This window comes from Dendronephthya gigantea, unplaced genomic scaffold (genome assembly GCF_004324835.1).
Source record: "Dendronephthya gigantea isolate DGI-Jeju-01 unplaced genomic scaffold, DenGig_1.0 000007F, whole genome shotgun sequence".
Classification (NCBI taxonomy): Eukaryota; Metazoa; Cnidaria; class Anthozoa; order Malacalcyonacea; family Nephtheidae; genus Dendronephthya; species Dendronephthya gigantea.
This window is the reverse complement of record NW_021163017.1, coordinates 448,307-472,458: the sequence shown is the minus strand read 5'-3', so window position 1 is coordinate 472,458 and position 24,152 is coordinate 448,307. Positions and strand designations below refer to the sequence as shown.

The 24,152-nt window shown below is 38.7% G+C and overlaps 6 protein-coding genes across 6 annotated transcripts; 1 reads left to right on the top strand and 5 right to left on the bottom strand.

Annotated features, from left to right (window-relative positions):
* Nucleotides 1-136: 136 nt before the first annotated feature.
* LOC114517020 lies at nt 137-10,043 on the bottom strand. The gene is made up of 37 exons (XM_028536662.1): nt 9,306-10,043; nt 8,690-8,754; nt 8,480-8,586; nt 8,236-8,364; nt 8,080-8,131; nt 7,915-8,009; nt 7,568-7,717; nt 7,397-7,477; nt 7,095-7,190; nt 6,893-7,013; nt 6,642-6,748; nt 6,378-6,516; nt 6,104-6,293; nt 5,875-5,962; nt 5,737-5,793; nt 5,604-5,641; nt 5,299-5,434; nt 5,165-5,209; nt 4,908-4,951; nt 4,656-4,728; nt 4,483-4,548; nt 4,210-4,395; nt 3,906-3,983; nt 3,634-3,744; nt 3,229-3,304; nt 2,751-2,829; nt 2,627-2,669; nt 2,458-2,532; nt 2,261-2,340; nt 2,027-2,086; nt 1,879-1,948; nt 1,676-1,795; nt 1,295-1,448; nt 1,056-1,213; nt 630-699; nt 498-561; nt 137-280 (listed from the first exon to the last, which is right to left on the bottom strand). Exons 1-37 carry the CDS (start codon nt 9,725-9,727, stop codon nt 241-243), a joined length of 3,765 nt encoding a protein of 1,254 aa, XP_028392463.1. The 5' UTR covers nt 9,728-10,043; the 3' UTR covers nt 137-240.
* Nucleotides 10,044-10,184: 141 nt separating this feature from the next.
* LOC114517021 lies at nt 10,185-14,445 on the bottom strand. Its single transcript, XM_028536663.1, has 10 exons — nt 14,193-14,445; nt 13,529-13,942; nt 13,250-13,390; nt 12,887-13,137; nt 12,579-12,681; nt 12,085-12,429; nt 11,748-11,935; nt 11,134-11,341; nt 10,786-10,989; nt 10,185-10,546 (listed from the first exon to the last, which is right to left on the bottom strand). The coding sequence occupies exons 1-10, from the start codon at nt 14,341-14,343 to the stop codon at nt 10,395-10,397; spliced, it is 2,157 nt and encodes a 718-aa protein (XP_028392464.1). The 5' UTR covers nt 14,344-14,445; the 3' UTR covers nt 10,185-10,394.
* A 113-nt stretch (nt 14,446-14,558) lies between these two features.
* Nucleotides 14,559-17,442, bottom strand: LOC114517138. The gene is made up of 8 exons (XM_028536797.1): nt 17,165-17,442; nt 16,044-16,181; nt 15,657-15,910; nt 15,488-15,593; nt 15,180-15,359; nt 15,032-15,079; nt 14,822-14,926; nt 14,559-14,722 (listed from the first exon to the last, which is right to left on the bottom strand). Exons 1-8 carry the CDS (start codon nt 17,334-17,336, stop codon nt 14,559-14,561), a joined length of 1,167 nt encoding a protein of 388 aa, XP_028392598.1. The 5' UTR covers nt 17,337-17,442.
* A 119-nt stretch (nt 17,443-17,561) lies between these two features.
* LOC114517272 (SNARE-associated protein Snapin-like) lies at nt 17,562-18,738 on the bottom strand. Its single transcript, XM_028536946.1, has 4 exons — nt 18,611-18,738; nt 18,271-18,317; nt 18,050-18,168; nt 17,562-17,969 (listed from the first exon to the last, which is right to left on the bottom strand). The coding sequence occupies exons 1-4, from the start codon at nt 18,724-18,726 to the stop codon at nt 17,886-17,888; spliced, it is 366 nt and encodes a 121-aa protein (XP_028392747.1). The 5' UTR covers nt 18,727-18,738; the 3' UTR covers nt 17,562-17,885.
* Nucleotides 18,739-18,841: 103 nt separating this feature from the next.
* Nucleotides 18,842-20,861, top strand: LOC114517244. Its single transcript, XM_028536902.1, has 10 exons — nt 18,842-18,992; nt 19,117-19,167; nt 19,254-19,295; nt 19,364-19,417; nt 19,498-19,558; nt 19,681-19,813; nt 19,973-20,105; nt 20,313-20,335; nt 20,403-20,543; nt 20,651-20,861. The coding sequence occupies exons 1-10, from the start codon at nt 18,937-18,939 to the stop codon at nt 20,842-20,844; spliced, it is 888 nt and encodes a 295-aa protein (XP_028392703.1). The 5' UTR covers nt 18,842-18,936; the 3' UTR covers nt 20,845-20,861.
* A 269-nt stretch (nt 20,862-21,130) lies between these two features.
* LOC114517243 (ankyrin and armadillo repeat-containing protein-like) lies at nt 21,131-23,918 on the bottom strand. Its single transcript, XM_028536901.1, has 2 exons — nt 21,426-23,918; nt 21,131-21,304 (listed from the first exon to the last, which is right to left on the bottom strand). Exons 1-2 carry the CDS (start codon nt 23,672-23,674, stop codon nt 21,157-21,159), a joined length of 2,397 nt encoding a protein of 798 aa, XP_028392702.1. The 5' UTR covers nt 23,675-23,918; the 3' UTR covers nt 21,131-21,156.
* Between the last annotated feature and the right edge of the window lie 234 nt (nt 23,919-24,152).

Below are 24,152 nucleotides of genomic sequence, written 5' to 3'. Positions count from 1 at the left end.
ACCTGTGAATTTAATTTAAGGTGGCTACGTACGGTCTTCGACATTAATTTGCGACATTTATTATTTTTTTGTAAATAGCTGTACAAATGAAATATATATATATATTAATTTCATAAATATTTCATGTTTTCTATATATTTAAAAACAATATTAAATTCATTCATTTATCGGAAAACATTGCCATGCCTAACTAATAATGTTGTACTGGTATAACCTCACAAAGAGTTGTCAACAGTACACTCAACACCCAACATTCTTGAGGGAATCAGGATCCAATATACTAGAGAAAAATAACCGCAGGAGAGTTAAATTAAACACTACACCATGGTACCACTTTTTGCTAGTTAATTTTAATCTAGCAGCAACTTTTGACGGTTAAAATAGGTTAAGGAATAGGTCATAGATTAAGTTCACGGGACTAGAAATTTCAAGGGTAGCCAGGGAGACAGGCAAATGATTTCAGTAAAAATAACCCGATTTATGCGCACTTTACATACCTTCGTATGACCATTTCTACAGCCTCTCCGCATTTTTTTAATTCTTGCATGAAGTATGCAGTTCCTGGTTTAAAAGAAAATGCACGATTTACCGGCGAACTGATGCAACGAAACAAGCAAATATTTCCATACCGTATTCTTTTTTCTTGAACACCATCCAGAGATGATTGATAAAATCACCAATAGCTTCTCTAGCGTTGTCCTAACACAACAACGGTACGAAAATTAAATTTTTGTAAATAGCGAGGCGGCTGATGAAAATAGCATTTTAAGGCCCGATTTTCTTCTCATGCAGTTTGATAGATGTGAACGAATGAATCAGTTACTGATGTTCAATTAAGAGCTCTTATACATCAGGGAGTTCGTAACTAATTACTCGTTCACATATTTCAAAAGAAGAAAATCGCAGCAAAAGGACACTAGATCAAAACTAACTATATTACTATTTAACAGTGCCCGCGAAATCAAATCTTAATGTCAGAACATCGCTTGATCATCGTATCGTGCCGTATCGTAACGGGGAGTTACGATACGTTTGAAGTGAAGAATAGCGCCTACCAGGATCAATTCTTCGCAGCTGTCCCAGTCAGAGAATGCCTCATCGGACTCCGCACCACTCTCCTCACGGCCATAACCATCCGTCCCTCCGTTCACCAATGAATCATTGGAACGATTTAAGGCAACAGATTCTTGAATGACGCGATCCACGGACTCGTCTATACGGGGGGAGGAGGAGGAACAGTTCTTGTCAAAAACGCTTTTACCATGGTCAAATATGAAGATCATCGAATCATTACCTTGCAAATCATCGTCGTCACTATCATTCTGAAGCAATGGGGATTCAGTAACGGGACTTGTTGGGATATCATTGGATAACAGTTGTAGTTCCGACCAAGGTACATCATCATCCTCATCCTCATCCGAGTTCATTAAACGCACCATGTCGGGTTCCTATGTTCAAAATCATTTGCAATAAAATCACTTCCAAGGATAATGCTCTGAGCAGACTGAGCTCAGTATACGGAACATACAGCTGATCCACTGGAGTGAGCATACTGTATCATTTCTTTCTTATCTGGGATGACTAGTTAACTATATATTACATGACAAAATGGGGATAGCCTTCAAAAATCTCTAGAGGAAAACAGTTTTTACACCTGATAAACATAAACACCTACATAATTCAGTCTTGTACTGACAGCATGGAAGAGATCTTTCAGATGACTTGGTTGATCGATGTGTTCAAAAACAGTCAAAAATAATTCCTGTAACTGCCTCAACACGGCTAGATCAATGCTCTGAAAGAAATAATCATATGTATTAAAACTGGCGAGTCCCACATCTGGCCATATCTCACGAAGTATAACAATCATAGACTTACCCTTTGCGTTATGAGAAAACTAAACTCCCATATCGCCAAATCCAGAAAAAGAAGAAGATTGTTTGTATTCCTGGTTTATAAAAACATTAATCAATACTAGTCATGGCTATTCCTAAGATGGACAACAGAAATACGGAGCATTACTAACGTATGTTTGTTGTGTTTGGCACTTGGTTTATCCCGAAGGCTGTCTGTGACTTTGGTGATACTTGGAAAAATACAAAATAAAAATTTTAAAACGGAGATATGGCTTCTTGAGAATGAGTAGTTATGAATACGGTGTAGTTCTTGTCTTTCAGGGATTCTTAGGGGGGACAAAGAGGATTGGTGATAAATGGGGATACAAGTCGTTCGGCAAAGTACTGGGACTATATCAACACACCTGAGAACAAGAGAATGTGATATTGCAGTGTCATCACAAAATGAGTGAACAGAATGCACCAAAATTGGCAACATAACAACCTATGAAATGCATGAACACAAGTTTAGATTCCTTCCCAAAATTCCATACATTTAGATACATGACAACGGTCATTTTAGTAATTCCCAGAAAAGGGACCTTTTTCTCGTTTTCATTACCTGTACGTCTAGTCTACAACTTCCAAGAAACTGACCAAACAAGCTATGCAGTTCAAGGAACAGGAAACGTTCAGTCTATACAAAGAACAATGTTTATACTTTCCGCAGGAAATAGAGTTTTGCAACGTAAATACTATGATTATTTTTATCGTCACTAATTCATGTATACCTGTCTTGCCTGTTCAGGTAATGAGAGTCCTTTGGAAGAGAGGCTATAAAAAAACGAAGCATCATCAGGAATTACATCAGTGATCTTACAAAGTAATTTGTGAACATTTGTTTTGTAACAGTACCATGAAAATTCGTCAGCTGGGAAATGAAGTTTTCTATCCCATTTCGATTGGAGTGACAGGGAATTCTTCATGGACGGCGCTAAAATAGAAATGATTGTGAAAATAAGGTTTGGTGTCAGAGATAGAAAGATTTATTGTGTATCTTGGGTACAATTGACTATCTTGACCCCACATTCCCTCTCCTGTAGTAACATGGGATAAATCATGTTGGACATCAAAAGTGAAAGTTTAGAACTGAGAGAGCTTGACACTATTAAGTGCAAACAAAGTTTGTTGAGTTGAGTTTTCCTCCTGTAGTGAGAATAATCTGGATCTTTCCAGGACCTCTAGGAAATGCGGTTTGAAACTTATGGAGTGACAAGTGCAAATCGTTTAGGCCTAAACGAGCACTATCCTGGATCAGTATTGGATGAAGAACAGTTGAAAACTGAACTAATCAGTGTCAGAAAAACCTAAAATTCGCCACACTTAAACTCACCACAAGGACTGTCGGGATGAGCTTTGAGGAAGAGTGAAGTAATAACGTCACACACCGTAGAGTCTGTAAAATTTTTCTATACAAAAAATAAACTTTTCAGAAGACAACTCCTCGCCTACTCCTATATGCCTTGCAAATATCACAAGCAAAGCTGAATGCAACAGTAAAATTGAATAAACTGCAGGGGCCGGTTGTATCAAGCCCGTTTAGCTTAAACGGTGGTTAAGTTCAAAATAGAAAGCAAGAGAGATGAAAGAATTCAAGAGAGATGAAAGAGTGTTATTTCATTTTGACTTATCCACCGTTTAAGCTAAACGGGCTTGATACAACTGGCCCCAGGAGCCATAAAAATGGCGTGACGTATACGAGGTCCTAGCTCTGCTCCAGGCCTCGGGTACAACAAACCTCTTTAGAATGCGAATCTAAAGGTAGAAACGCCTGTCTTGTTAGAACGACCTCCATCGCGCTAACTGTAATTCTATCGTAAGTTGAAACATCTTGCAGCAAACTGGTGACCTGAAGAATTGAGAAACAGACTGAATTATATATGCCATTATCACAGATTATATTTCATTGTAAGGGGGGGGGGAGCAGAATGGGAATACATAAGGGGGGGATTTTCAATAAATAGGTCCACAGCAGAAATATTTTCAATTATATCAACTTATCATAGCAACCTTGGGCAGCCAAGCTTGAAGTCCATTGTTGACGGAACAGAACACACTCATTGCTGAACTGCAACAACTTTCGATGTCCTAAAAATATAACGATCATAACGAAATTATAACAAGATGTACGTAAAAGAAAAACATTGTAAAATATGACAGTTCTCTTTGCAAACGATACGAGATAACGACATACTGTATTCCATAGTCTCATTCACCTACGAACAGGCTTTCGGGGCGGGAGAAGGGAGCCTGCTCGCAGGCTATTATATACAGACACAGTATATAATAATTATGGCGGTCAGTGGATCCTAACCTTCCACGTCGCAGGAGGTTGATCGATGAACTGACGCAGTTTTCCCGCGTGTGAAATGGAATATTGTAGAGCGATACAAGCAGAATAGCAGAGCAATGCATTATCACGTGACAAGTATTTGGACCAAAAGTCTTCAAGAATGGAGATATCGAACCAGCGCAAAGTTTCCGTTATTAATGGCAAAATCTAAGAAAATCAAAATGAAGGTTACGGTAGCGTTCGTACAAAAATTTCAGCTGCGAAACAGGGAAATACAAAGCATTATGACTGCACCTGTTGACTCATTCTTCGTAACTCCCATCTGCTGTCCTCCAAACATTCAATTGTTTGAAAAAGAATCTGCAAGAATCAGCGCAAAGCGATAGATTGTAAAGATTGGGAACTCACAGACAAGACAGACAAGACAGACAAGGTACAATACACATTATTAGATTTAGATATCAAACCTGGGTTAAAATGTTATAAAACGAATCAAAACGTTTGCATGAGATCCGTTTCCCATCTTTTTCAGTTTTTGACCTGAATCAAAAGTTAAAATAGGTTGTTGGTGGAGAGCGTTTTAACACATCCTGATGATAATTACGTCATTTGGCGGGGTAGCCTCATTCTCCTGAGCCAATCGCCTTTGACTATTGAGAGCATGGAAACCAGCCTCCCAAACCAAAAACATTTTCGTGACGTAACCAAGGAAAACTCACTTCTCATGAGTGGAAGCTAGACTTTTCTTTTTTGTTCTTTTTGTCTAAACAAAAAATCGAAAGAAAAAAATGAAAACGAAGCATGAATTAACAAATATTGTTTATCCCTTTTGCAACTATATATAGCCTTTAATTTTTATGTCGTTTTCCGCTATATGTTTGTATTCTCCTTTCTTGAGGTAAAACCCACCAAATTATTTTGGAAATATGTCTACTGTATGTTCATAGAGGAAACACAACCGATAAAGTCAGATTACCTCTGTTTGATCCGATAGTTTTGCTTTGTTTATCATCGAGTCAGCCTAGAAAAATCAATTTTACGAGTTTAACCGGTGTCATTTTTACCTGAAATGCTTCAAATCGAATAAGATGAATAAGACAGTAGACGTACGAAGTATAGGTCGTTTTGTTTTCTGTAAGAGGGGGTGTGGATTGGTCTTGGAGGTAAAACAGCAACCGTAGTTTGTCGAACAAGACGAGGCGGTGAAATCTCGGGTTTGCTGAACGAAGAGGTTCGCTTGCGTGGCCTGAAAAGAGATATTTATTTTGAAATTCAGACATGAAGTTTGAAATAGGCAAGCCCCTGACGTGTATGTGTGTGTGCTGTATGCACCTATGGTAAGATTTTGAAAGGTAAAATATCAAACTACTAAGATATATAATAATTCTACAATACAGAATGTCTGTATAACATACTTATCCAAGTCGAGGTTGTTTGAAGTTAAAGTTTCGACCTTAAGAAAATTGTTGAAGTATTAGACGTTTTATGTGTAAAAATGCGCTTTTATATTATGCATGGCAAAGATATTCTGGTTATCATGAACTAAACCTCTTCCTTTCTGGTGCCAGGAGCGCTACATCGTCCAGGAATGTTTGAGCCTTCCTCCTGTAATAGTAAACACTTCACAATTAATATCATTGCATCCATAAAGCCTCGCTACCATGAGAGATTATAAAGAGTCTTTACCGGTACTTCCATCGAAGCCGGAAGGGAACAGGTCGAGTCTCTCCCGGTATATGTCGGGACGGAATGCTGGCTGTACAAACACCGATTTCTGAAAAAGCAACGAAGCCATGAGAATGACCGGGGAATCAACCAATTTTTTGGCGGGAAAACTTTTATAATCCTCAATAAGAACAGTCCAGTTAGGACGAAATGTACGTAGCGCGTCAATCGGTTTTTAAGCTGTTCTCACCTTTTCAGGAGGGCCTCGTCGACGGAACACGAAGCGTTCCGAGGTGAATACGAAAATGCGTACGAAGGAAAGACGTAGTGTATGTGGTTAGTGATAAGATACTTTAATATAAGTTCGTATGCGAATAAACGCCCCTCTCTCCATTCCCAAGTCGACGATAGTGAACTCTCCAGTGATTCTTCATCGAGACCTATGAAAGGAGGTCAAGAACGTCATATTTCAGTTCATCAAACTTATTTACACGTTTCATCCTTTAAGAATATTGGACACTAACCTCTTATTATTTTGTTTATGGTTTTAATGCTTGGTCGTTTACATTTCCAAGTGGCTTGGCACGTCTCCGAACAATATTCTTGGCAATCGCAACACGAGCTACCACCATGAGCTGGCATCTTTTGTTTACAACGAGCACTCTATTTGAAACACAAAAACTAACGTAAATCATCTCGTGGCATGGTGTTACGAATATCCACCCAAATAAAACGTCACAAAAATCGGTTCAACTTTTTACAGTTCAATATGTTTCGCTGTACAAAACCTTGTTTATCCCAGCCACTTGATCTGATGCTGTGGAAACCTTCCAATGATCACAAAGACACTGTAGAACAAGTTTCAAGATTTTTGGTGAACTATAATCCTTGGTCACTAAAGGATAAGGATATCCAACAATTATTAAAGAGGAATTGTTTTAGAAAAACGGAGGCAGTTTGTTTGTAGAGCATACATTTTAAGCAAACAGAAAGTTTGCGCTGGAAAATCAACAAAGATGCATGAGGTTAAGATATTTACCGAGATATTTGAAGACGACACTACTGGCTTGTCTCACCGTCGACGCAGGATGCATCAGGTATAAATTGTATGTAGAGAAATACAATGGCCAACGGTCCATTAGAAGATTGACGGGAATGCGCTGGAAGTAAAATAGATTGTAAAATAAATAATGCAGAATAACGTTGTATTGTGTTGTGTTGCGTTTTGTTGTGTTGTCTACCTTGATGAGAAAAATGCTGACTTCCAGAAGACCCTGGGCCTCGTATGCGTCAAGAAATGTGAAGTCTTCACGGAGAACAGCGTGATGCGGTAATTTCTATAACAAGAACGGAGAAAATGCGGAATAGAAGAAACATTAACAGAATAAAACTGCAAATAGATTTAAACAACTCTTCAGCAGCAAATTTAAATTCATGAGCTTTTCAAGATAGCAGAACAGAAGGACTGTAATCTGACCAAAAATATCTAGTTGTAGGATAAGACAGAACTAAGAATTATAAAGCTAAAAAGATTGAGATTTACTTCGTATTTTTGACTGCTTATGTCAATACCAGTTCCTTTACAGAGATGGATGATGACTTGTCGAAATGACTTTTCAATGTACTAGACAGAGGAAGGATGTGATTGAAAGTTTTGCAATATTTAGACATGCATACAATTTACTTAAATTCCTAGACTGTCCTGAAATATTACCTGAGATTCTGATCGTGACAAAATTGAGGTGAACGCTTTAGAAGCATGCTCTCTTATGCTCACTTGGGGATGAGCAAGCAGTGAAAATACAACAGTGTAAAGTGAATCTGTGATGAATTCTGGTAGCTTCATTAAATGCTCTTTACCAAACTAAAAAACCCCAGAAATGATTGAAATGCAATCTTATAAACTATGCTGGTACAGACCACTGAACTATAGAGCTCAGTGGGTATACCTTTCATTATATGTAATGACTGATGTAATGATCTTGCCCACTGATCTATATATTCCAACTAGTATATATAGATCAGTGGCCTTATTTAATTAACCATTCTCTGCAATCTTACCTTAACCGTCATTTGAAACTTTGGCGAAGATGATGAATCAGACTTCGTTGCTGGCAGATTACTAGCATGAAAACTTCTTATGATGGTTGTCATACCTGTAAGAAAGTTTATGATGGATTTTCATGTTGGACTGATTTAGCCCCTGTAGGCATCTCAACAACTCACCCATAACTGCCCCTTCCTTAGCTTGCCAAGAGGAAGTCTTGCATTTACAAATCTGCAAATACAAAATGATTATGCTTGAATATACATACAGCACTGACTGGCTCAGGCTGCCATATGTATAGTCAAGTAATGGTGAGAATATTCAGCATCACCAACCTGTTCTAATTCAAGAAACAAATGCTCTAATTGTGGGATTGTGAAACTATCGATGATTCGTGACAATCTGGCTGCACATGCATTTCGTATTGCTGACCAAACATCCGTCAAACCGGTCACTATGAGATCCTATATAATAATAAATGTTGCTACATTAGTATGATATGCATGCAGTGACAGGTCATGCATAATAGTTAAAATTGTGATGGTAATATCTGGTTTTTATATCAGTGTTTTACCATACCTTAACAAGTGAAAATGTTGTTGGCTCAAAGCCTTCTTTCGCAGCAACTTTTAACCAGTCAAGAATATGAATGAGAGTTTGATTTCGGACAACCGGAAAGTTGGATGCTGTGTGTTAAAATGGAAAAATAAAAAATTTTATATGTAATTGTAGCAATTCAAAATGCATTATTAATCTTTATGAAATTGATGGTGAAATATCTCAGCCCACCTTTTGAGAGAGTGTGTGTTAAGCTTTTAAGTAAATTTACTGAAAGACCTTTTTGACAGATATACCTAAATGTAAACAAATAATAGTGAATTAAAATTAATATGTTGGTGCAATAACCATTGCATTTGTTGATCACAGCAATTCACAAGCCCCTATAAATTAGTTCTGTTAAAATCTATGTATTGGACTATGGAAACTGCAAAACATATTCCTCTAATGACCAAACCACTCCAAAGAGAAGTGGACCCACAAACCGGTGGAAATAAATAGGGTCTTGGGTCACTACAGGGGGCCTATTATTGGATGCTTGATAGCACTATGGGGCCACTAGCAAGAGTGCTTGATAGCACTATGGGCCATTAGCAATCTTGAGTGCTCATACATTTCCAAGACAATTTCAGTTCGTTGGAAACCTCTAAAGATTCAATTGCCAGCCAAAATTTTTACATCGCTTAATCTGCAACTTGTGCATACATTATGAGGTGTTAATATGAAAACATTGTCTTAGTCTAGCTGCGTGATGGACAAGCAAACAAATATGGATTTCAATAAAATATAAACATAACTCCTTATTTGAAAAAGATCTGTTTCACCTACAAAACCACGAAATACTTGCCATTTTAAAAGATCATCTAATAATTCATTAATCCGTCCTTTGGATTTGCTTTCAATCCCCAAAGAGGATGAACGTCCCGAACAAGAATGGCCAGATCCTTCTTTTGCTATGGCCGAGTCTAGATGAATTAAATGTTCAGACCAGCCGTATCGTCTTTCGAATAAATAAAAAGTGAATTTGTTTAAACACTCTTGTTCTTTGAGTACATCTTGAGGTGTTTTATCAGGAAAAGGGTTTATAACGTCTCCATCATTAGAATTCCTTAACCAATCTGAGTCTGCATCAGCATCACCATCGTCCGAATTTACAACTTGTTCGTTGTTGGGACTTAGAAATCGACACCATTTTTCGAGTATTTTAACTTCGTTCTCAGCACTACGAGCGTTTTCCAAAGCAAGCACAGGATTAAAGCTGTCCATCATCGTCAAAAAATGAGCTTGCTTTTCCTTTCAAAGGTTTCAACCAGGAACGGTTTGAAAATATAAACTTGAAGTGTCAACCATATTTGCAAATATCACATTAACGCAAATTACTTTGAAAAAATAACACAGAGCAAATGAGGATTAACCCAGCATGAGCACATTATATGTTAGATATGATAAAGATAATTTCTAGGTAAAATAAACGGATATTTTTGGAAAACTCGGGTATATCTTTAACATTTTTCTAACTTCTGAACTTTTGTTTTGTCCATGAAGAATGCTTCGGCCCTTCGGTTATGTTAACATGTTTATATTGCGATAAAATCCCTAGATGATCACACCGGTCCCCTGTTATTACGCGAAATCCTTACGGAGCCCCTATTTCATGTTGACTATATATATAAAAATACGTTGACTGGATTGAGGGCCGGGCAGATACGTACTTTCAGGTGGATATCTCTGATCCTTCTCAACCAGCGGTAGGTTTTCTTAGACCTTTTTAAGCATTCTTAAACTTATCTAGACCTCCTATATATTATGTGCTAACACCCCCCTCTGCCCCTGAGCACTAAATCCAGAATTTTTGCACCTTGTTTTTGGCACATTGGGCATGATTTTAGGGTGAATGTTAAACATTAAGTTTTCGCACGGCATTTTTGTTTAAAAATTATTGATTTTCTCTCGTTACGATATCTATCCATGGTTTCATTGCCGCTACGTCTGTGTAGATGCCATATTTTCTAGTTGGGGTGCAACCAACGCCCCAACTGGTTATACCAACTAAAGTCCAGCTCCCCGAGATTTCACAGACGAGTGGACCTAGGAAAGATGTACAATGTTTGTTTCAGATCTCTGAGAACAATTTTATCTATCTTGGTAAGGTCATTGGTCAGAGGAAGAAGTATTCTCTTCGCTGCATGCCATAGACTCTGGATTGAAAGCAGATAGACTAGCCTAGTTCATCCATGGTTAAAACGTTGCTCAACTATCCAATGTGTGCTTGTTTTAAACTGATTATAGAAAGACAATCTTTTTGCCATGAATGCCGCAAGCATTACCTCCAGTATCTCCCAGACATTCCCAAGACGTGTCGTCCTTTGCCTTGGCACAAATAATTCTTTTTGTAATCATATGGTGCCCATAATATGCGCCACATTCCTCTCGACTGACCACCTCTACTTCATGTACTTTGTATTTCTCTGAATTGCATGAATTATACGGTGCTTTGAAAGTTCCCCATCCAAGCACAGCACATTTCCTTTCTGGAAAAAACACAAGAAATGGCTGAGTTGTATGGCAGGTTAGTTCGTTGTGTTAGGTTCGCCTAATCCTGGATAGCCAATGCCAATGTATGACCAATGCTGGCATGCGAAGCCCCAGCAGGTGGGCTGAATCCTCAAACAAACCTTTCAAGAAGTTATAATCGCCACCAGTCCAACGCGCGGTTGGGATTCGGCTGACACAAGCGAAGTTAACTGAAGGTCCGAGTAGAAAACCATCATCTTCAAAAACTACGATTGAGATGTCGTTGTCGCCCGACTTGACTCCGGAGAGAGGATGGTTTACAATCTTCTTGACTTTACGTATGAGTTTGCGAGAACTTGGCCAAAATAACTAAGAAATGAAAGATACTACATCATATCATATCTTATTACACCTTGCTATGCCATACGTACCACATTAGGCCATACCATTCTTTACAAAAGCATACCTTGCTATATATCATGTCATATGACACCATTTAATACCACCATACAATGCTATGCGATGCCATGCCACACCACACCATACTAACCACACCACACCATATGCTTACCACACTACACCATACCACACCACACCATACAGCACTACACCACGCCACACCATATGCATACCACACCAAACTATACCACACCACACCATACAACACTACACCACACCATACCACATGCAAACCACACCAAACCATACCACACCACATTATACCACATCACATCCAACCACACAACACCATCAAGTATTCATCCCATCGACCTACCTGCACATTCCGTAGCCAGGCGCGCGGTAAGCATAAAGAACTGGTAACGACAAATCCAGGAGCTATCACTGTCCCTCCGCATGCACAACCATTATACTCAACTATCATAACATGCCACGGCCATTGACGATCAGTAACAGCTGAAGTATTCCTCCAACCACAAGTAACCTCTGTTTTCCTAATTGGATCTAAAAACGAGGCCATTAGAAGATGTCTTGTTCAAGTCCTTATTAAATACAAACCAATACATTGAAATAGAAATACTTCGCCGTCAGTCTACTATTAGATAATGCAGGTCTTAAAGAACAGGACAAGTTCCAAATAAAAATATCGTTACCTTTCTGACAAGCGAATGGTAGTTTTAGATCACATGGGCCATGTTGAAACAGCTCTGCACCATTACGAGGAATATTGTACATAAGACAAACGGGGGTAGTGTACATGAATGTGTTATTATATGGCGCTCCCTTGACTGTGTATATTCTACCTGTAGGGCAACTTCTTGCTCCGAACCACAAGAGCCTTCCGCGTGGGACGACCTGGTTTGCTACGCCGGAGGGTGTAGCTAATTCTGCGTCCACGATGTTGCAGACAGCGGATGCATCGTGCCACGTGAGTTTGGTGTCGTGAAAATACCAGCATTTCCCGTCGATGAACGACCAACCATTGGGACAATCGCTGTCTAAGAAAAGTACAATTAGATGTGATACTAGCAGTAACATGAATGGTAGTGTTAGTAAGAGTGAAGTCTGAAATTCACAACGGTGGAAAAGTAGCCACGAACCCGCACGGGGATGTTACGAGAGTTTCCGATAGTGTACGAGTACTTGCCTTCACTTTGCCATCGCGAGCGACACACACCAGGAGAAATGACAATATCACGTATGGCAACTTTTGAGTTTCTGTATTCCGAGAACACAGCTTCAAAAACAATCTGAAACAACAATAGTTACCTACAGGAATCGTGGGATAAATTGTTGAATTGAGGGGGGAGTGGGCGAGAAGTGAGGATCAATAGGAACATTTAGAGATAGCTGGCATTTAATCAAATCACAAAGACTAAAAGACTAAGATTCCTTTGGTCTGATTGTCTGGAAAACCTTGAGCAAAGTCAGTCAGCCTTCACGCAGGGAACTTACCTGGAAAACTTCACAGGCCTCAGGTGCAATGGTGACGCTGTAAGTTCGCCAAATTGTATCACTGTTGGCGCTTCTTTGGAAAATTTGTTTTCTTTTTCCGCCTCCATCGACGAGAACGTTCAGCTTATTGGAATCGGAGCCATGTACGAATGACTGAAACCGCACACAGTGTTGTCCACGGAATGATGGACTCCGTAAATCTGCCGTCGGAGTGCCTACATTGGTGCGTCGAACCACTCTAAAATATTCGTCTATGAAGAAGAATTATGGTCGTTTATGAGCTGTTACTGAATATTCTTAGCTAGTTTTCAGACTGCAAGCAACCTAATGCTAAATATTGATGAGGGAAATAAGCAATGCTACCTTTGGAGGTTAGCGATGGAAATTGTTTGTAATCGTTAGAGCCTCTTCTAGGAACTCGCCACATGAACTGGGCCGTACTATCCATGCCTTCAAAACCACACATACGATGGCGGTCGAAATCACATTCGAAGACACCATTCACTAGAAACGAAAGGATAAATCAGATTGGTACTTAGAAATGTGATCTCTACCATCAACAGACACTGTGACTTAAAACAACCTCTTCTTCAAGTGTAGCCCAAGGGTTTAATACTGTCGTATTACAGTCAATTCACTCACCAACTGGCCGGAGAGAGCACAAATTATCGTTTGTTCCAGCAATCACAAAATGGGCGATCTCTTCGTGTTTTCGACTTAAGCGCACAAGCCCAGAATTCTCGCTAGATTTCGTGGTGATATAACCTCTATAGTAAGCATTGTATATATCGTTGCCTTTGCAAACCCATTTTTGGCGTCGTCTGACCGCTGTACTCAAGCAACGAAAACCGCGCAGGAAATGCGCACGATTTCCAACACTTTCCACGCAGAAGTCTGCGTGGATCGAGGCCAACTGATATTCTCGCGTCCATCTAAAGCGCTGAGAGATGTTCAAATCATTGCAAGGTGTATAGGTTAATCTTCGATGATCTGGTAAGAATGTGAGGCATTCCTCGCTTGCTTTGTCCATGATCTGGAAACCTTCAGTTAATGGCTCTGGATGGCAAATGAAATGAAAATAATGTGGTACATTACCTTAAGAAAGGATATATACACAAAGAATAGCTATTGCTGGTTTAAGCAACGTCTGTAAGTACATCCAGTAACAATGCAAATCAGTGTCTCGATGTACATTACGGATTGTATAGGTATACTGGGGGTATACTTTCACTTTTTACTTAATAAAAATGCAGTCACTCCTCTGATAAATCACTCAGCATTTACAATTGTAAACGTTAGTGTATACCTTTTGGTGGAGCGGGAACAGTACGGCGTGTAATATTCATGGGAGCTCTGATGAAGGGCTTTGTCGTATTTTCAATCCAATCAACGTGGAACGAAGCTCTTTCTAAAACTAATACATCTTCGGTGAAATCCGACTTGGAAAACGGGCCCATGGCTTGCAGTACCCAACGATTTATGATCTTGTTTTTGCATACGAGATACCCGTAGTGCGGTTGACTGTCGTTAAAACTGGAGCCGGAACGGTTGAGTTAATACAAAGCTACGAAAATATAAATAGATCGGTGAGAATTTTAATCCTTCCATCTATTCTTGTAGTTTGTTGTGAAAGTGCAGGGTGAAATGAATGAAAAGTAATGCAAGTCAAGAATCAAGATAAACACATGCATTTACGAATAATTTCGATTTGGGTACTAACCGACCGTGTAAGATCATTGTTTGTTGCAGAGGCTGTTCTATATTGGCACTTTCTTGTAGACAGAATAATTGCAGGGAATTCCACCAAACGTTTTTCATAGCTAATGCTTGGGATCCCTGTTAACGTGGAACAGCAGTAACCAAGTGAGTATAGAACCCACATGCGTGGTTATCTATACCAATACGCTCGGAATGAAGTCACCTAAGTTCGCTTACCCAATAGGTAGCAGCTTGTTACACGATTTTGCAACGGAATTGATGCAGGAAGGCAGACGTTGTCTTTCACTCTTGATGAGGCTGAAGTGCTTATGTTTAAAAGAACTAAAAAGCGAATTTAGAGACAACTCAGTCGGCCAAATCAAGCCGAATCTTGCATGAATTCTCCAAAATAATAGTTCACCTAAAATTTTAGGCAGAAAATCTTACCAGCAGTCTGTAATGTTTCGGCAAAACGTCTCCTTTTACTCTTGTTAACTGTGTTAAGAAATAGTTGGTGGATAATTTGAATTTGCGATGTTTTTGAATCTGAACTGGAACCTTGCAGGTCGTAGTAACATACACAGCGTTGAAATACCTTTATGGCCATTGTAAATTCTCTCACATTCCCGAGTTGTGAGTATCCAGTGACGGCCGAGTTGAACGCCGGGACACGATGGTTGTAACTCGCTGCTGTGGGACAACCACACTAGCCAAGGCCAGGTATGCACAGGATTTGCATTTTCACCTAATCCTGGATAGCCAATACCACATTCATCTGAGGAAGACGAATCAATAAATTAATGGAAGAAAGACGAAAGTTGAGGTGATGAAATGTTATGGATTTAGTTAACTTGTAAGTTATATAAATTAAAGATGAAATAAAGGACATTAAAGAGCGTATACCTTCATTGTTTCGGCTGATATTTTCACATCTTCCCTCGGTCAATGTGATGTTATCCAGACCGATATCTCCGCTGTATGATGTTCCACGAATTCCTTCAAACGATAACTAAAAACATATACAGAGAATGACGCAGAAATCATTTGAATGACGGCGATCATTGGAGCTTACCTTAAAACGAGAATGATGCAAAACTTGTGCGGTAACGAACTGCCAACTTTCTCCATATTGTCGATTAATTGTCAGTATCCTTATTTGGCTGCCATCGAGATCTCTTTTAGATACCACAAGCGCACCAATAGTCTCTCCTCTTGCGTGGAATCCAAAACGTAAACAATATATCATGGGTGGAATATTTGGGCTGAGTAATCTTGCAGTGTCGTTAATGCGTCGTGGCGATGAAGTCTCGATGTAAATAAACGAGCCTAAAAATGATTATTGAATGGCTCAAGCGTCGATAGAAGAGACGAATACTGTGGTGAAATAGGCCTGTTCTGGGCAAAGAAAATTGGCTTTTTGTTTGAACTGAAATGCATAATTCCATAAATTGCTACACACCTTTTCCAGACAAATCATGTTCTGGGCCAGTCCCTGAACTTGGCGTATTTCTGCTTGTTTTTGTCCAGTCAAACTGATCGTAATGTTTTTGGTTTCGAAAACCACACCAATCAGTCTCAAAGTCACAGTTAACTACGACTAAAACAAATATATCAAAATATTTAAATAATATCCAAGGCTTGTTTTCATTCAGGAAGATTGTAACTTTCCTGAATTTATATGATTGAAGAAGAGGTTTTCTTTTTATCAAGCTCGTGAAAACAACTCGACTATTTAGCTATTTCAAAAAGCTACCCGTGTTCTCCGAAGAACATTTGCTATTTGAAGATTATCCGATTATATTAATTCAAGAAATTTTTGGACCAATAATAGGGTTTAATTTCGCAGTATCTTTTTGGACGCTTTCCAACAGACGTGATATTATCTCCTTTGCATGATTTGCGTCAAATACAAGACGCCGGCTGAAGAGAGTAATGAGTGATCCTCAATGGCGAAATAGTTTTCCTTTTAATCTTTCGAGGTTTACGTCGACTGTAGCAGTAAAAAAAAAACAAGAACAAAAAGCCTTTGATTTGAAGCACAATGCTAGCACAGAGCGAAATCGCATAGAAACTTCAAGGAACTTGAAATATATTATCAAGGGTGACATGTGTTGATTTTTGACCGTACAATATGGCTGTAGGTCGTCCCAGTTTTGTCTTGGCTTTGATAAGTCTTGATAGATCGTAATCTGTATCTCTAAGTGCTAGAACATCTCAAGGTGGCCTTGTTGAATGAATTACCTTGACACAGACGGAATTAAAGAGATATGAATTGACACGAAGGCAGATATAAAATCAGACCACAACAAAGCGATATTTGTTTGGTTATATCATGTAAATATTTCGAACTAGTTCGCAATTCACAACAATCATCTTTTGCAATTTGCATTACGATTTCTGCCGTATGCTTAACGTTATAAAAAGCGAGCTACAAGTTATCAACTCTAATTACAACCGGTATCTGTGACCAGCTGCGAAACGTTCAAATAGTTTGACTTATATTATGTGGCGTATATTGCATACAATACTGAACAATTATCACTACTGTTGTGAGATTACTTCCAGACACATTCCACTCACCTTTTCCGTTTGGAAATTGTCGTTTCTTTGCCACCGAAGTATATTTATCAATTGGTAAAATCTCGTAATTCTTCATCATGTTGGCATCCCTGTCGCTCAATATTTGCATAATTTGCGCGGCATGTATCAGCGCGCATACCAGTAAATATCGCGCGTTAGTACTCTGGCGCATTACTGAGCTTTCTATGAAGTAAAACTTTACGGAATGCGCGCGCGTTGTTAGTTCCTTGGCTAACAGAGAGATTCACTGTTTGCCTCAGGAAAGTCGGAAGATCAAGGTCAAGGAGTATTAAGCCTGGATATGGTTTCAACCAGTTGTTGATTGACTCATCCAATGATGACAGAAAAGGAGGAAAAGGAATATTTTTAATTTAATACTATCCTCAAAAATATTTATTATTACAACAATTAATTTTTTCCACCTGCTTGGGAGGCTAACGAATATTTTTAATTTAATACTGTGCGTCTGTGACTGTGGCTGGCTAGAAATATAGTGTTTCTATCTGTTTTTTACAACAAGATCAAGAACAAAGGGGGCAGGTGTGTGTGTGGGGGGGGAGGGGAGGGGTTGACATCCCCAAATTTTCAATTTAATCTATTTGTAAGCAAGGGGCAAAACTCAGTGGAAGAAAACCTGTAGTTAGTCCATTATGCAGGCTCTATTCCTTCCCTGAAAAGAGATGGCCCTGTAAACTATGCTATTTATATACACATTCACTTTTTAAGTTTGAGGTGGTGGACTAAATTCTGCCTTTTTCTTGGTTGTTTCTTTTGTAATATTTTGATTAAGTCTTTTCAGCCTTTCCTGTTGGAAATACGAAGATGAAAATCTCAGTTCTATCCAACAAGTTTGCCTGGGTTGGGAGGTTTACACAAAAGGTTTACCTGTGCATTCTGCAGTATGCTATTTACAAGCATAATTCTTCGCCTTGAACCAATAAGTTTTTTCACATATGGTTCAAGATCAATTGGTAAGTCTTGGCAATCACTTAGTTGTAGAAGATCTAAAGGAAACAACAGATATATGATATGAAAGGACATCTCTTAAAAGAAACACCTCTGGTATCAACCACCAGCTAAAAAAATATGAAGTATCTTCCATAAACCTTCACTTAGGTGATCAATTTGTTCTCTTAGAGCAACTTGGCTTTGCCTAAAAACAAAAGAATTACCAGTTTATAAGCTGCAGGATGGTCAAATGGTGGTCCAACCCCAAGCCCATTGGCAACACCTCTCAACGAAATATCACATACTGGCATAGTCAGAGGCCATTAACTGTGGTCATAGCTAAGGTTCTCTAAGATGTTTTTTTGTAAGACACTAAAAACAGCTACCTTACTTTAATAATGTAGTCTGTTAACTAGCTATTAGCTATATTTTATATACAGAGCTATATGTTGTACCACATATAAAATACAAGTAAAAATACTACGACAGATTTCCTACCTCACACAATTCACTTTATTATCAAGAGCTTCGATAGATGGCTGAAGAACATGCATTAATCCAGTCGAAAACGAGTTTTTCCCTTGTTGAACTTGGGCTTCTGTTTGGGAACCCATATTGAAAGAAGTCAGAAGTGTCACAGTTTTATATTTATAGATCAGTGTATCTTTAAAGCATAGGAAATTTTGCATGTTTCCACAACTATCAAAATATTTTCATTGGAAACGAAAATTGGAAACACGGTTCGAATGTCATTTCAAAATTAAAGGTAGATTTGTTTGTAAACAAACTTCACTTTCGTATTATGTCAATTTATGTGAAATGAAATGTTTGGAAATCTGAAAGATAGGCTCTATGATGTACAGCATGATCTTACCCAAGGGTCAGTTTTCGTATTAACATATTCCACCCTGTAACATATAATGTTTTCATTGTTTTGCCATTGTACTCACTATTTGACTGTTCATATAGTTCACTATTTCATTTTTGCTCCAATATTTTACTAGTTTACGATCGATTTCCACAAAGGCAAAGACAGCGAATCAGCGCCTCGTGAGGTTTGCACTATTGCAGCATAAATTGATTGCTATATATTTGATAAGTTCTTTGATGATTCTCACATTAAATCCGTGTATATTTCTAGAAAGGCGGCGTTTACAATTGCAGAGGATGTAAATGTAAACAGGTGATTAAATTTTAGATCACGCTTTCACTTGATATTTTCTTGTTGTAATCGATGTGCTTCTTATTTAGCAATGATCAGTGCTTTGATTGCAACCTGGAAGCAGGCTCAGAAATAATTGCCAGGTATGTCATAATTAGTGGAAAAAATATTGTATTACAATTACATCTGATTTTTAATATTACATTTTTGTACGTTTTTGAAGGTTTTATAAGAATTGGGCTGAAATACATTGGAAAGGAAAAGATATTGCTGAAAAAGCAGAAGTAATAACTGTTTTCACTTGCACTTACTTTCCCATACATGTATGCATATGCATGCCTGTTTTTGAGGGATTTGGACATGCTCATACATTACCTTTGAAAGGACATCTTCTTTCCTTCCACAGGAAACAGACAAGGTTATTTTAGATAGTTTGAAAAGATGTGCAGCCTTGGACAGGGCAATAACGTCCTTTCATCAGGAGCTCTCCTTTTTGCCAGAAGTTCTAGAAAAAATTGATGCTGCAACTGAACAAATAGGTGCGTTATGAAGCCTGTCTTATTTTGGATTCTCAACATGCTGAAAAGGTTCTACTTGTCAGTACAATTTGGTTATCAAGGAAAATACAATCAAAGTTTTAGAGATCTTCAAATCTATTTGTACTTACTGATTCATGTTTGTTGATCTATACAATATAGAAAACATTCACAGCCAAATTGACGTGTTTGAACAACTTGTTGAAGAATTTGAAGAAGCATCGGTTAGAAATATCTTGGAACGAAGGAAGGCGAAAGAAACAAAGATTCTAGATCGATATGTGGAACATTTGGAGTAAGTTTTACTTGCTCAACTTGGAAGTTGTTATTAGATATGAGTTTCTGATGGTTTTGTGTCTATTAAGCAGGTTCAATGTTTTCTGAGTCTAAACTAAATGTGTTTTTCATGTTGAAACAAATGAAACGAAGTGCAGGCAACAGTAATAATGCAATTATTCTTTCAATGGACTTATCAACTATTAATGTTTTTGTTACTTTCTAGGTACGAATACAATACGTTAGAAGGTAAGTGGTCCTCTAAAATAAATTATCCTAAAATATTGTGTCATAAACCTGTCTTCTTGTCACATAGAGGAATTCAAAATGAAGAAGTCAATTGAAGATGCCCAAACCAAAAAACTTGAGCGTCAAGCTTCTGCCGAAAGACAAAAAGTTTACGAAGATGTATTCCTGGAAGAAATGCAACATTATATACAATACGGTGCTACAGAAAGTGAGAATATAAACTGTTGTTTTTGAGAGAACTGATTCCTTGATCTATATTGCTTGCAATCAGCAAATCTACAGAAAATTTTGAGTTTAATGTTTGTTCTCTTATAGAGCCAATTGCTGGCACTCCACCGTCACAATCCTTGGAGGATATAACACTAGATGAAGACACTGACCTTGAGCAACAACTCAATGATTTTCTACAAAATGATCCAGTGCAAGATGAGGTTGGAATTGGGCAAGAAAATGAAGGAAGCGAAAAAACACCACAAAATGATGTAGAAGAGAGTTACAAAGAAATTTAACAAAATAGCATTGACTATTTATTGAGAATTTAGTGTTATAATGCAATGACCAAGTCAGTCTGACTATAATGGTAGATAAAAATAATATACTACATGCACTGTAACCAACTAGCAAAGTCTGATCAAACAATATGAACGTAGATTTTCTTTCCCAGTTTTTGGTGCAATGAAGTGTTGAAACTATGAAATATTTCTTTTTTTTTGTTCTGATAGATATTTCCGATTTCACTTGCTGATGTGTCAACACTGGATAAATAATTTGTATTCATAATATATCTTAAAATTGCTACTGATGACTGGGGCCCCTAACTCTCACGACAACAATGAAAATGGCATATTCCCTTCAGATGCTTCAGACAAACTGTCCTCACTTGCCTCACTGAATACTTCATTAGAATAACTTTGAACTGTGTTCCTTTCATCCTTGTCTGATTGATTGACCAAAAAAACAGAGTTTTTGCTGAAATAAAAAAAATTATCACTTATTATAATAAATAATCGCATATACACTGCCTTGTCCAAGCCTTCTAGGAATTGCAATCCCATAAAAAAATCCTGAATTCTGAAATATTTAGACTCACATTGGTGGCAAACAAGACAGCCTGTAGTAGTGCTTCCATCTTTCAATGAACTCTTGCGAAAGCTTCACATTCTTTGCATAACTGCACAGAATTTTGTACAAATGTGGTTGGCTTCTGCAGACATTCAGCAACTGTCTTTGGCCACTTTTGTCTAGCCTCAAGTAACCCAGTGCAATTGCTGAACAACATCTGACCCTCTCTGATTGCGAAGGTAAAAGTCCTGCCAGAATTTGAACAGCATTAATGGACACAAAGGCTGCTGGGATACCTGGGCGTGTGTGGGATAACCCTGCAATGAAATTGCTGCACATATCTTGGAGGTCCTCATCATCTTGTTGGAGCAAAGTGACCAGCTTATGAATGCCAGCAGCTGATGTGGTAGCTTGATCTTCGTCTGGGAAAATTCTCGACAAGACCACCACTTGAAATGCTGTCTTCGCCTGAGTCTTAGAGTCACCTGAGTCCAAGGGTTGTTTGAACATTGAGAACAAAATTTCACCTGATGAAGCTATGCACTTTTGATTGTGTGTGTTGTTAAAGGCAAACAGAGCTAGTGCATGTGCGACAATCAACTGTGTGTCGTTATTCCCATGCAACATCAAATCAGTCAAGCGTGAAAAATCCAGCATGTCCACAACTGCAGCATTTGTATCATGGTTGCCAAGGGCAATACATGCCAGGGTGTATGCTGCTTCTGCTTGGGCAACGGGTTTCCTAGAATGCACCAGAAATCGGACAAGAAACTTAATCCCACCATCCGCAACAATCACCCCTTGTCCCTTGACATGTGGACGAAATCCTGTCTGAATACAGATTGCACGTAAAGTTCTAAAGATGCTCAAAACAGTTTGTTCTGGGGTTTTATCTTTGGCAATCAAACGAATCATGAATTGAGTGGCAGATGCAGCAACAATTTCATCCTGTTTTGTGTGTATATCCTCAGCAAGGACGACCAAAGCTGCCGAGCCAATGAAATTCAAGGAATGGTTTGAAGTTTTTAGAAATTCTATAAGAATGTTTATTCCAATATTCTTGGCAATGTAGTACTTTTGGGATATTTCGATCCCAGCAATGGCCCACAATGCTTCACCAAGCAGTTGTCGGACCTCATCATGTCGTGGGCCTTCACGTAACATTGTTATCAAAACCTTGACGCAACCATGGCGTCGTAGCAACTCTTGGTTTGCAATGGTCCCATTATTCGCAATTGCCTTAATTGCCAAAACAGCAGCCATTTTGGCATCATGGGATCTTGTTTTCACCAAAATTTGCCTCAGGCTAGGTATACCATCCTGGTCAACAAACAAGTCCTGGTTACGTTCGTTCCCTTTCACCAACAATGCTATGGTTCTTGCAACACATGATAGAACTTTTCTTCTCTTACACTCTCTCAACAAACAGACTAATACACCAAAACTGTTCTCCACTGCAGCAAAAACATCTTGCGTTTTGGGTCTGGCTTCGCAAAAGGATGACAAAGTTTTGAGAACATCGAGTAGAACAGAACTGTCAGACATATTCTTCTCAAGGATTTTAACAAGAGCATCAATGCCATTATTGTTTGTTACCTTTTCCACAGTCAGGGCATGACCCAGTGCTAGTTGTGCAAGTATTTTCACTCCCAATGAATAAATTTGTTTGTTCTCTGAATTAAGTTGACCAACAAGGGCTTTAACAGCATGTTCTTGTCTCAAACAATCATACACTTCAACATTGACATTTATAATTTTGTCAAAAAAAAGCAAACTGTTGATAACTACATCATCTTCGCTAGCCGGCATGGCCAGGATTTTAACAACAGCGTCGATGGATCCTGAATTCAAAACACTTTCCAAACGTTCTGGTGTTGAGAGTTCAGTGAGAGACCGCAATGCAGAGATTTGCAAAGGTGTTCCCTTGACATTATCAAGAGCGCGAACCAAAGACATATAAACGTTGATCTCTGGTGAATTAAGCTCTAAGAAATACTCTAACACATGAAGATGGCCCGAACAGGCGCTTAATTCGATTACCCCAAAGCCAGAGGCATTAAAAGCGACAATATTTGCACCCAATTCCACAAGAAAACGAACAACCTCTACCTGTCCATTGCTGCAAGCTAGCAACAGCGGGGTTTTACGTTCCCCGTCCTTGGTCAAAAGATCAAGTTGGTCACGATTTGATCTGACAAAGCGTGTTATGCTTTTTTGATAGCCACTAAACGCGGCATGATGAACATGAGACCAACCTTCGTTGTCAAAATCGTCCATTGTTGGTGTTATAACTAGTTGCAATTACTGGTGTTCTAATGCGTGCGTCAATCAATTAAGAACCAGTTCGATGCTTCAAAACTCTTGTTCTTTGTCATTTTCCAAGTAAAAAGGTCATCCAAATTTTGTTTTCAGAGTAAAAACGCTTGTGTTTGTACCGTTTTAATCGCTAAATCCATTATTAGCCGTAAAGCTTTTCCTAACAAATTTACGGGCAATCACTACAGTAAACACCACACGAATACGTATGGTTCCTATGGAAACCAATAACATAAGGGCGTGATAACCAACACGCAAGCCCGCGTGGGATATAACGAATATGGACGGTTCCTCGCGGGATATAACGAATACGGATAGTTTCTATGGAAACCTGTAACATAACCAACACGCAAGCCCACGCGGGAAACGACCAGATATATGAAATGCCTATTTGCGTGTATTCTACGCGATGATATTCTGAGGTTCTGAGCTGGCAATG

Bases quoted from the DNA above. Each gene is read 5' to 3' on its own strand.
- LOC114517020 (XM_028536662.1), bottom strand. From the start codon at position 9,727: ATGATGGACAGCTTTAATCCTGTGCTTGCTTTGGAAAACGCTCGTAGT. The intron at 8,010-8,079 runs GTGAGTTGTTGA...ACTTTCTTACAG, and splicing joins TAAGGAAGGGGCAGTTATGG to GTATGACAACCATCATAAGA. The intron at 7,718-7,914 runs GTAAGATTGCAG...GGGGTTTTTTAG, and splicing joins AGTTTCAAATGACGGTTAAG to TTTGGTAAAGAGCATTTAAT.
- LOC114517021 (XM_028536663.1), bottom strand. From the start codon at position 14,343: ATGGGCCCGTTTTCCAAGTCGGATTTCACCGAAGATGTATTAGTTTTA. The intron at 11,342-11,747 runs GTAGGTCGATGG...TTCATTTCTTAG, and splicing joins CCTGGCTACGGAATGTGCAG to TTATTTTGGCCAAGTTCTCG. The intron at 10,990-11,133 runs GTTTGTTTGAGG...TGTTTTTTCCAG, and splicing joins CGATTATAACTTCTTGAAAG to AAAGGAAATGTGCTGTGCTT.
- LOC114517138 (XM_028536797.1), bottom strand. From the start codon at position 17,336: ATGCGCCAGAGTACTAACGCGCGATATTTACTGGTATGCGCGCTGATA. The intron at 15,594-15,656 runs GTAAGCTCCAAT...ATATGTTTTTAG, and splicing joins TGCATCATTCTCGTTTTAAG to TTATCGTTTGAAGGAATTCG. The intron at 15,360-15,487 runs GTATACGCTCTT...CGTCTTCCTCAG, and splicing joins TATCAGCCGAAACAATGAAG to ATGAATGTGGTATTGGCTAT.
- LOC114517272 (XM_028536946.1), bottom strand. From the start codon at position 18,726: ATGGGTTCCCAAACAGAAGCCCAAGTTCAACAAGGGAAAAACTCGTTT. The intron at 18,318-18,610 runs GTAGGAAATCTG...TTTTGTTTTTAG, and splicing joins AATAAAGTGAATTGTGTGAG to GCAAAGCCAAGTTGCTCTAA. The intron at 18,169-18,270 runs GTTTATGGAAGA...TGTTTCCTTTAG, and splicing joins AATTGATCACCTAAGTGAAG to ATCTTCTACAACTAAGTGAT.
- LOC114517244 (XM_028536902.1), top strand. From the start codon at position 18,937: ATGTTTGGAAATCTGAAAGATAGGCTCTATGATGTACAGCATGATCTT. The intron at 18,993-19,116 runs GTCAGTTTTCGT...ATATTTTACTAG, and splicing joins CAGCATGATCTTACCCAAGG to TTTACGATCGATTTCCACAA. The intron at 19,559-19,680 runs GTAATAACTGTT...TTCCTTCCACAG, and splicing joins ATATTGCTGAAAAAGCAGAA to GAAACAGACAAGGTTATTTT.
- LOC114517243 (XM_028536901.1), bottom strand. From the start codon at position 23,674: ATGGACGATTTTGACAACGAAGGTTGGTCTCATGTTCATCATGCCGCG. The intron at 21,305-21,425 runs GTGAGTCTAAAT...TTTTTATTTCAG, and splicing joins CTGTCTTGTTTGCCACCAAT to CAAAAACTCTGTTTTTTTGG.